Source organism: Mustelus asterias, chromosome 15, assembly GCF_964213995.1.
Source record: "Mustelus asterias chromosome 15, sMusAst1.hap1.1, whole genome shotgun sequence".
Classification (NCBI taxonomy): Eukaryota; Metazoa; Chordata; class Chondrichthyes; order Carcharhiniformes; family Triakidae; genus Mustelus; species Mustelus asterias.
The window spans coordinates 90,414,795-90,426,139 of record NC_135815.1 but is presented as its reverse complement, the minus strand read 5'-3'; the positions used below and the strand labels follow the sequence as shown (position 1 = coordinate 90,426,139).

Below are 11,345 nucleotides of genomic sequence, written 5' to 3'. Positions count from 1 at the left end.
AATCTCCGGTTATGATGGTGTGTCGGCGGTAGTCCCCACAGAGTGTGGGGCGGGCTAGGGTTTGCAGAGAAATGCATTTATGATATATTTCACGGCGGGGTTATCAACAGTGGGAGATTTTCAGACTTTTGAGTCTATGATTTGTAAAGTTTAGCATGGACACACAAACTTATAATTTCTGACTCACAGAGTGAAGAGTACAAAATATAGACCCGCGCAGACAGTTGTAAATTCCTAACATATTCTGTTTTGAAGGCGATTGCTGTAATATTATTAACAATATCTAAAGAGATTAAACAATGTGGCAGGACTTTTTTTCCCCAATATTTATTAATGCCTTCTTTATATACTTCTCTAACACTAACATTTCTTCAATAGCACCGGAAAACTGACGGAAGGTATCATTCCACATATAATGGGACACCGCTTAGATGGTGATTTTATGCTATTTTTTATGTTGCTTGTGCAAAGTTGCCCAGAATTCCACGAATAGCCCCCTGACTAAATATCACTACCTCCCGCTAGCCCCCTACAATATATATTTAAAATAACCCTCTTTTCTGAAGGATGACTCTGACTGACTTGTGACAGTTCCGGTTTGTGTCAGTAGAGTTCGCCAGTGCACCAGCAGAAACCCTCACCCGGCTGGAGGCGGCGGCAGAATAGGATTCACGCTCGGAATTGGATCTAACTCCAAACTTTCACAATTTTGCCTTTCTCTCCCGTCCGAATCGCAAATGCACAGTAAGGAAATAGTGGGGGGGGGGGGGGCAAAGTCTTCTCAAAACCTGTTCCAACGGTCAATTTACGTGCGGAGGGGGGGTCTTTTCGACTTTGGAGACCCCCCCCTGGCAACTAGATAGACGCTTCACTTCCCTGAAATTCACCCTTAATATCTCGCCCAATGTCCAAACCCTACAAGGTTACCTGCAGATTGTTTTCTCCACATCTCTTTGCATCTTTCGACTTAAGTAATGCCTTTAATGAAAGGGGGGCGGACTTTATTTCGATTTTGATTTGATTTATCATTGTCACATGTATTGGGATACAGTGAAAAGTATTGTTTCTTGCGCGCTATACAGACAAAGCATACCGTTCATAGAGAAGGAAAGGAGACAGTACAGAATGTAGTGTTACAGTCATAGCTAGGGTGCAGAGAAAGATCAACTTCGTGCGAGGTAGGTCCATTCAAAAGTCTGATGGCAGCAGGGAAGAAGCTGTTCTTGAGTCGGTTGGTAAGTGACCCCAGACTTTTGTGTCTTTTTCCCGATGGAGGAAGGTGGAAGAGAGAATGTTCTGGGTGCGTGGGGTCCTTGATTATGCTGGCTGCTTTGCCCAGGCAGCGGGAAGTATAGACAGAGTCAATGGATGGGAGGCTGGTTTGCGTGATGGATTGGGCTACATTCACGACCTTTTGTAGTTTCTTGCAGTCTTGGGCAGAGCAGGAGCCCATACCAAGCTGTGATACTTGTACTTTGTACTTGGCCAATGCTGGACAAATGCTCCCCGGCGCGTTTAATTCTGATAACTTTGCAAGAGTAACCCTCTTTTTTTCCCAAACACCCTGTGCCGCTTGTTCCCTGAGGATACGGGCATTAAATCGACAACAAAGACTCTCAACTACAAGATTATACTCACATATGGATATTAAAAAGCATTAATTAAATGTCGTTAAGCAAGGATTTAATTTATCTCTTTTCTTCTTTAATAAAAAAAGATTGTAAGTTAATCGTTTTTAGGTAAATCGTTAACGCTTTGATTTGACGAATAAATAGGGACAATCTCCCCCCCGGGGGTGGGGGGTATGGGGGGGCGATTGCAAAGGGAGAGAGAAATAAAATCTGATGTGACATGTCTAATCATTAGCGGACGTGAAAGAATAAAGCGAATCGCCTTTCGCCTCTGGGAGAAAAAATGTTTCATTTTTTCAAATGAAATGTTAGCAAATGGGCCGCTAAACTATAGCCAGGGGCGTCACTTCAATCGGATTACAGAATGGCGCGCTGTGTGTGAGGTGATATCGAAATGGACTTGCCCCACGCAGTAGCTCCGTTGAGAGATAGCGCGTTCCTCTTGGGTAGTCGGGTATTGCATTGTACCGAAAGAAAAAGAAATCATATTGTACAGTGATTAGTTTTTTTTATTAACTTTTCCAGCGCTTTGCCCGGGGGGTGGGGGTGGGGGGTTAGTGGGGTGATCTACCCAACTGCTTACGACTGGGAAGTAGGGGTGCACAGAAAACAAAACCCCAAAAAATCAAGCCTTGAGCACTCACATGCTAATCCCAATTTCAGTAGCACAAATCCCACCTTAGGACATGTTTCACTGCATCATCACATCGGGAGCCCTTTGATAACGGGGTTCCAATCCTATTCTGCACAACAGACAATTAGATCTTTTCTAAAGCTGAGAACATAAATACTGCCTTTTAATATCTTAGGGTGGGTTGTTATATTGTTTCTTTTCCCCTCTCTGGAATGCTTTCTAACTGTATACACCCATATCAAAAGACAGGGTGGCGGGCCAGACAAGTATCTGATATTTGAGGGGGATTTTTTTTTATTAAAACGGATTAATATTTAGCAGTGACAGCGGGCGTTTTGTCAGCAAAAGTCAGCTTCTAGTTCTAGATTTATCACAGACGAAACTAAGCGGCGGATTTCATTTTAAACCGAATGATCTACGCGCCAGGCTCATCGCTCCTTCTTAAGGTGCACTTTATATTGGAGTTTCGCACCAGATCCAGACCAAGATTGCAGTCGGGAATCAGTTACACATTTTCACCTAACGAACAGGGAGAGAGAAGTTCCGTTAACATCGTGATCCTCGTTGGCCACTGAAATAGTCATGTCCTCGCATTGAAGATTATTACCTGGACACATTGTCTATACTTTATATATTTGAACAAAAAACAAACGATCATAATTTATAAATCTTCTACTGATGGGAAGGGGGCGTTACACCATGAAACTTTGCACTGCCGGCACCCGCTAGGCCAAAGGGTATTGGGAGAGATTGTTTTAACTGTACCGTTTAACCGCGAGTCTTACCGTTTACTATTTTGTTCAGATTTTCTCCCTTTGAGTCCTCACTGCCTACGTAAATATTCGCTCCCTGTCCCTTATTTTGTGCAGGTAGGGTCTTCATTTCTCGTTATTTCAGTTCTCAGTCATTTCCAATTGGCAGGGAATGATGAGGGATCTTTAGGGTGGAGGGTGTTTGTAATTTTTTAACCCGTCTCGCGATTGCAATGGACAAGAATCCACCGTTAGCCCCAGCAACTGCTAATAGGATTCGGTTTATCCGTACTCCCCCAGTCGTTCGCTGTCCCTGACTAAGTTACCGCAACTGAGGCGGTTTTGAAACTAATGCTGTGTAATGTCATCCTATTACGCTTCAGCCCCAAAATACCCCCAAATGTAATTGATAAAATACAGCCACTTGGCCACAGTGACCTCCACCGTCTATCTCTGCAAGACCATCACTTCGATTACCGTTCACCCTAGATGCGTCAAGGTGGTTTCTCCTCTGCTTGGCTTGGGTTGGAATAAAACAACTTGTCCCCTCCCCGTCTCTCCACACAACAATTCAAATACTTCAAAAGTTACTTGTGGCGCCAGGAATTGGGGGGCGGAGAACGTTCCCCCGCTTGGGTTCAGTGGGGAGGCTTGGTGAGTAGTGTTTATATATGTGTGTGTGTATAAGCTACCTGCAAAAGTAAACAGGTAAACACATCTAGAGGGCACTTGAGTTGAAGTACAACCACTTATCCTGTGCACATTTACCTCTGCCTTTCAGACTCTGGTTGGATTGTTCAAATAACCCCTCGGTCCTATCAGGCTGTTCGGCGAGAGGGGATTAAGATTTTGTGCAAAGGTCATTTATCACGTCTTGTTTCAGCGCTCACCCTAGAAAGAGAGACACAGTTCAAGTCCAGCGCACAATGTGAAGATCCCCAGTTATGTGCTGCTCACTCTCCAATCTCTGTATTCGAGACTCGCAAGCCTTGTGCTGTTTTGCGCACACACACACTCACCCTTCATCCATCCTTTGCTTGCGTTGAAATCTCGCCCTCACTTTTTTTTTGGCCAAACAGGCATTGGATAACTAGTGCAGTAAATTGCGGCGATGGCATATCTTTTTTTAAAATTCTAAACCTCTTTAAATAATAATAAGATCAAGCATCTGAAATATTCAGCTCTTAAAACCCATGTAATCGCGTGTGAGACCCTAAACTTGGTCACCCGGGATGATACAGAAAGTGGCGCCTCGGAAAAGTTGTCTTTCACAAGACAGGCGGGAAGGAATTATTAACATAGGAGCCGCCACTCTGCAAAAGTGGAGCAAAGACCTGATCGATTGCAGTCGGTTACTGGAGAAGGCTGACGAGGAGTGTGTTATCGGCATTTCGCAGTGTAACCGAGCAAGGCTAAGCCGGAGAGGCGAATGTATTTCAGTGCCTATGTATGTGTGTGTGTGTTTTTTACAATGGACTTTGTGTTATCTTGGGCTGCATGGTTAATCATTCAGGGAATATTCTGCCTCCCCCCCTTCCCCACCCCCCCAGCCACAAAAAAAACTCTTGGAGGACACATTTACTTATCAGGTGGTCTAAGTTAGACAGGTTGAATCCACACTGTGTTGCTCTGATTCTCTGCAGAACCAACAGAGCAAATAAAAACACGGCTGTGACTTTGTGTTTGATTTTGCGATTGAAGGAAATCACACGGGAAAAGGGTTGTTTAAATCTCCGGATGTTAGGGACACTCGGGTGGTTTTTTTCAACTAACGAAATGTTTTTCTTTTAAATAGATCTGGGTTTTTTTAAGAAAGAAGTGTTACCGGCCAACCTAAACTTGTTTCTTGTGCGGGTGGATTGGGTGAAATATTCGAATCTACAATCAGTAATTATTGCTTAAATCAACACTGGTGTTCCCTGGAGAGAAAAATATCTACTGGATTTAGCGAAAAAGTTCGACTCAATTAATCAAATGCGTTGAGAGGGAAGGTAGAGACAGGCCTATATGTGTGTGTGTGTGTCTTAATGATAGCAATAATAGGTCAAATGACAGGAAAAGAATTGGAGCAAGGATGTTGTCTCCTTTTTCACAGTAACTTCATTGCAGTGTTAATGTAAGTCTACTTGTGACTAATAAATAAATAAACTTAAACGATAAAAAATAAACCCTTCACAACCTCTCTTCCGAGAGCAGGGCTGTGTTAATAAAATAGGGGAGGTTTTCAGTTTGGGCGATTTCATTCTAAATTGCCCCTGATGTGTCAATGACTCGATAATGTGACCGTTCTGTAATGCGGTGCAGAGAGTGCTGATAGAGGGAGGGGGGAAACATCTCCGCGGCTCGTGAAATTGGCTATCTCCAATTGTACACTCCCAGCGCCTGATTATTTCAATTAGATATCCGTGTGCCTAATATTTTTCACAGGTCTGAGGTATCAATAATCCCAAACGGTTCTTCAAGGAATCTTGACGTTTTGATTTTGTGATTCTTTGGCACTTAACATTGACATACATTTTCATATTTTAGTGGGGTTAAGTCGTTGGAATGCTTCCTTTCGCCCGCAGATGAGGGATAATAATGTGCCATTGCAAGTATCCCATCGAAATTGTGGTCCACTATACAGAGCTAGGCTCTGACTTGTACAGAACACATTCCCCACGTTGCTTCCAATGTTTGGAAGCTACACACACACACAAAACATCGATTCTGTGATCGAAGATGTTCTGAATCGATTCATGGGAGGGGGGTGTGGGCTGGTGAAAGAGAAGGAAAGAGAGAGAGAGGCAGCGTTAACATGAAGGAGTTGCCTTAATATTGTGGAAGGGTTGAATGAAGAGATAGTCCATTGAACGCGGTTGAATACCATGACAACTCGGAACAACCTCAGATTTATTCCAAACAGTTAGAACACATTGTACCGGAGCGTCAATCATCTATTATGTCGTGACTGAAATAAATGCAAAAACTGGCCCCGGACAAAGGCTTCCAACAGGAGTTGGACATTTGTCTACATTTCCCCCATTGTCCGCAGCTTAGCAATAGGTTTGTATTTGTGTTTGCCTGAATCCGACCACCCAAGATGCGCTGAGGAGTTGGTAAAACCTGCGGCATTGTCACCCAAATCACATACTAGATGGACGGCACAGAGAGAGGGGAATAGAGAGGGAGATGGAGGAGGGGGGGGGGTATAGAGAGAGAAGGGGGCAGAGAGAGAGAGGGAAAAGGGGCAGAGTGAGAAGGGACATAGAGAGAAGGGGACAGAGATGGGAACAGAGAGACAGGGGGACAGAGAAGGGACATAGAGAGAGGGGGACAGAGAAGGGACATAGAGAGAGGGGGACAGAGATGGGGGCAGAGAGGGGGACAGAGATGGGGCGCAGAGAGGGGAATATGGAGAGACGGGTGAGCAAAGATAGAGGGAGCAGAGAAAGGGGGACAGAGAGAGAGGGGGCAGAGAGAGGGAGAACAGAAAGGGAAGGGTATACAGAGAGGGGGGAACAGAGGGAGAAGGGGCAGAGAAAGAGGGGGTCAGAGATGAGGGCACAGAGAAGAGGGCAGAGAGAGGGGGGAACAGAGAGAGATGGGAAGCAGAGAGAGGGGATAGAAAGAGGGGGACAGAGAGAAAGGACAGAGAGAAAGGGGAATAGGGGCAAAGAGAAAGGGGGACAGAGAAAGAGAAGGGTAGATAGAGAAAGGGGGCAGAGAGAGGGGATTACATAGAGAGGGGGCAGAGATTGTGAGGGGCAGAGAGAGGGGACAGAGAGAGAAGGGACAGAGAGAGGGGGACAGAGAGGGGGAGGGCAGAAAGAGAGAGAAATCAAGTATAATAAATTGCACACGGCAACTCCAAACAGTGATTGAACCGGGTTTTCCCAGATGTCCTCATATATATATACATATATATATATAATGTATGTATATAGATATATTTTAAAACCGCAGCCTCTCCAGTTCATTTGAGTAAAAAAGTGTGTAACAAAGTTGTGAGGAATTAAGACCTGGTCAAATCCCCTTAGTGGGTTACTTCTGAAAATGTGATTTTTATGTGGAGAGTGTGTATGTGTGTTTGTGTGTGTAGGGGGTTCCTGGGTGAGTGGAATGAAGCTGCACCTTGTCCCAATGACCATTTCATGACATTACACAAGTTCAACGGTAATCTAATCGAGATCTTGACAGAAGCAAACTGTTTTGTGCAGCTTGGATACATTGGATATTAAAGGCGGATGGGAAATGATGGAGTGTGTTTAAAAAAAAGCAAGTCTTCCTATCTTGTGGATTGGAGCTGTGACCTAGTGCTATTCTCCAATTCGCCCTCCCGCTGTCCCCATCACAGTGCTGCGGTCTCAGAATGTACCTGCAATTCAAATCAAATTGCTGCAGTTTCTCTCTCTCTCTCTGGGGCAGAGACCGTTCCTTCCTGACTGCAATTTTTTCTGTCTCTGCCTTGTGGAAAAGGCGAGGGATGCAAAACGCTTTCCAGAGCAATTTGTTAAATAACATTTTCAAGTACGCTGGATATCAGGCTACTTGGATGTCTTTTGTATGTAAATCAAGCCTTATATATATAAAAAAAAAGCCCTCCCAATCTTTGTAATTAATTGCACGCTCAACCACTCATCGTGGCTTGAAGCACCAATGGTGAGGAGTCAGATATCTGTCCCCCCACCCCCTCCTCCCAACCCAATACAAATCATCCCCAAAATACCCCCCCCCTCCCCCCCATAATTTCACTTCGGTAAACATACACTTCACCCACTTGACTCCCAGGACCCGCCCACACGTGTTCAACCTCTGGCACTTCTTTTTATTAAATGCTTTCTCTCTCTCTGTCTCTCTGCAGGTCCATGTTGTGTGACCAACCCGGGTAGGAGTTGAATCAGTCTGTGGCAATGGCTCATTCCTTCTGCATCACAAGGGCGCACCAGACGCAGGATTTGAATTGATTGAAACGTAGGGGAAGAGGGGGGAGGAAGAAACAAAAAAAAAGCTTTGATAATAGATATATAGATATATTTTTTGGTTGTTGTTGCGTGCCGGACTCGTCGGAATGAAGCTGTTCTGTGTGGTGTGTGTGTGTCTGAGATGGAGAGGAAGGTCACACGCTAAACGTTCCCACTAAATGGTGCGATTCAACAGGAGCTTAGAGGGACAACTACTTAACCGATACGCCTTTCCACCGCTTTTCTTGCCTGTGAGTGTGTGAATCTCCTCTTCCCCACAGCGGATTTCAAAAGGGGGGGTGGGGAGGGGAGAGAAAGAGGGGGGTGGGGGGGAGGGAGGGGGGGGGGAGGGAGAAAGAGAGAGTGGAACCGGCGCTCCAACTTTGCCTGCATAAATTTGGACAAAAAGAATGTCGTTGACCACCACAAAGACTGGCTTCTCAGTCAAGGACATTCTCGACCTTCCGGACACCAACGACGAGGACGGCTCGGCGGCCGAGGCGACCGAGGAGGATGGGGAGGCGGCCGACACCCGAGGAGGGGCCAAGACGTCGGGGTTCGCCCGGCAAAGCCCACTGGAAACGGTGCAAAGGCTCCCCCTCAAGAACCCCTTCTACGACAGCGCCGACAACCCTTACACCCGCTGGCTGGCCACCACCGAAAGCATCCAGTATTCGCGTAAGTGCCCCAGATTAGTTATTGCAGTGCTGGCCAATACCCGGGTAAATAATTCAGGAGACATTAAATCCACCCCACAGTCCTGTAACCTGTGCCTCCCTTGTGGAAGAATGATCCCCCCAGGAGTTTTGATACAATCTAAAAGTTCGAATGCAACAAAAAAGTCTTAAACCAAAAGTAAAGACGCTTGAAAATTTAAATTTTCCATATTTTTTTATTTTAAAAGTCTTAAAACTGGAGGCTGGAGTGTTTGCATTTCCAGCTGATTACTGGAGGTGGGGGGAATTGCGATTGAGATTTCTGTTAAGTAGCACAGTGAGTTCCACAGTGAATTATTTCTTCTCCCTTTCTTTCTCTCTTTTTCTCTCTCTCTCTCTCTGCGCAGTCCACGGGATCTCCACCGCCAGTTCGCAACAGCAGAACTCCTCCAGCAAGTCCTCGGAGCCCTCCGCCGACGAGTCGCCGGACAACGCCACCGAGACCTCCAGCAATGACAGCGAGTCTGGCAAGAAGCGCAAACGACGAGTGCTCTTCTCCAAGGCACAAACGTACGAACTGGAGCGGCGCTTCCGACAGCAGAGGTACCTGTCGGCACCCGAGAGGGAACACCTCGCCAGCCTGATCCGCCTGACTCCCACCCAGGTGAAGATCTGGTTCCAGAACCACAGGTACAAGATGAAGAGAGCCAGGGCCGAGAAAGGTATGGACGTTAATCCCCTCCCTTCGCCCCGCCGGGTAGCCGTCCCCGTCCTGGTCCGGGATGGCAAGCCATGCCACGCCAGCATGGTCACAAGCGCTCTCAAACCGCAGGACTTGACGGCGGCGACTTTCCAGACTAGCATCGCCTTCCCAGCCTACAGCACGCAGTCGCTTCAACACGTGCAGTATAACTCCCATTTCAGTTCTGCCACGACTCCCCAGTACCACACACACCCGCTGGTGCAGACTCAACAGTGGACTTGGTGAATCTGGACTGCTTTGAAATGGGTGGAAAATGTAAATATATATACATATATATATAATGTATGTGTGCGTGTGTGTGCGTGTATGTGTGTGTGTATATATATATCGAATACATATATATACACGAATCAACACACATCTGGAACTGTAAAGGCGGCGGAGCTTTTATTTTCGTTGGACATTATCGACTCAGAAACTGGCCCTCTCGCCTGTTTAGATACCCCGCCGATTCAACTTCTCCCTGTGACTTGTAAAGTCTGTCCGTGTGTTGTCGGAATGATTTCTCATTACTTAACGTCGGAGTGAATGCATATAAAAAAACGACACTTTGTTTTTTCTTTCACACCCCCCCCCCCCTCCCCCCACTTCCCAAAAAAAACCCCCTCCGTTTTACGGTTTCACCTTCGCGGCGTTTTCCCCCCCTTTTTTTAAAAAAAATTGATATTTGAAATATTTATGGGGGCTTTGTAATTGAAGCGTTTAGTTGTGTTTTGTGGGGGTGTTATTTGGAGGGGAAGGGGGGAGGGAAGGGGACGGGAGGGGACGGAATGGGAGGGGGGGAAGGGTGGGAGGGGAATTGCGGTCATTCCTGCTTTTGCGTGCGCCTAAATTGGCAAACATTTTTTTTCCCCATGTAAAGACCGTGTCAAAAAGATTCTGAAAATAACGGTGTCGATAAATGCAAACAACAGCAAAAAAAAAGGCGCCTTGATAAGAGACTTTTCCGAGTTTTTTTTATATTAAGAATTTTAATAAAATGATGTGTCTGAAAAACTGATGCGTTTTCCTCGATGATATTAACCCGTGTTTCTGGCTGCCTTTTTTGGGGGACATTTGGGATTCGATTATGCTGCTAGCGGGTACACACAACCTGCTGAGATTTTCTCTGTTTCGGCGTTTTGCAACCGTAACATCTTTTTTTAGTTTCCCCCCTCAATCATTCTCCAACACGTCCAGTAAATACTTTGAGGTGGCCGAGAGGAATTGAGAGAGAGAGAGAGGGCTTGTTTCAAAGCTGTGCAAAAGCTTTATGTGTGTGTGTGTTTTTTTATTAAATAAAGAGCGAATTCCAATCGGCCGAATGGCAAAAGGACATTGGTGACACACTCCAGTAGCTTGTTCTGCATCTCAAGGGCTGAGCAAAAGAAATAAAATACACTTAAAGTTAAAGTGCTTCTTCAGCTGAGGGGCTTTTGACGCCTGTGCCGTCTCAATGGGTTGACTTTGACTTAGACTAAGTGTACACACGGTCTCGCCTAGGAACCTAACCAGTGGGAGCTTCTTAAAGCTAGGCTTTGGTGGTAGGTAAATAGACAACTATATTTCATTCGGCCGCACCATTACCCTCTTGTTAAAGTTTAATTCGGAAGATTAATTCTATTTTTTTTCCCTGTAAAAAAAAATTAACCCCCAGCTGCAGAACGATTTGGAGTGAGATTTTAACATCTACCCCTTTTTAAAATAATTCCTGAACTGTGAGCGATTCAGTCTGATCCGATTTAATTTGATTTGATTTGTTATTGTCGCGTGTCTTGGGATACAATGAAGAAGTATCGTTTCTTGCGCGCTATACAGACAAAACATACCGTTCATAGAGTACATAGGGGAGGCGGAAAGGAGAGGGGGCAAAATGTAGTGTTAGAGTCACAGCTAGGGTGTGGAGAAAGATCAACTTAATATAAGCTAGGTCTGGAGAGCAGCAGGGAAGGAACTGTTCTTGAGTCGGTTGGGAGCTGCTCTCAGA

General features: G+C 45.6%; 1 protein-coding gene across 3 annotated transcripts; it reads left to right on the top strand.

Annotated features, from left to right (window-relative positions):
• The first annotated feature begins 8,370 nt into the window (after nt 1–8,370).
• Nucleotides 8,371–9,604, top strand: nkx2.2b (NK2 homeobox 2b). 3 transcript variants are annotated; one of them, XM_078230602.1, is made up of 2 exons: nt 8,371–8,633; nt 8,992–9,604. In XM_078230602.1, exons 1-2 carry the CDS (start codon nt 8,371–8,373, stop codon nt 9,602–9,604), a joined length of 876 nt encoding a protein of 291 aa, XP_078086728.1. The 3 variants fall into 3 exon arrangements, with proteins under 3 accessions (XP_078086728.1, XP_078086731.1, XP_078086730.1); XM_078230605.1 differs by having other exon boundaries at nt 8,371–8,638; nt 9,024–9,604; XM_078230604.1 differs by having other exon boundaries at nt 8,371–8,657; nt 9,019–9,604.
• The last annotated feature ends 1,741 nt before the right edge of the window (nt 9,605–11,345 follow it).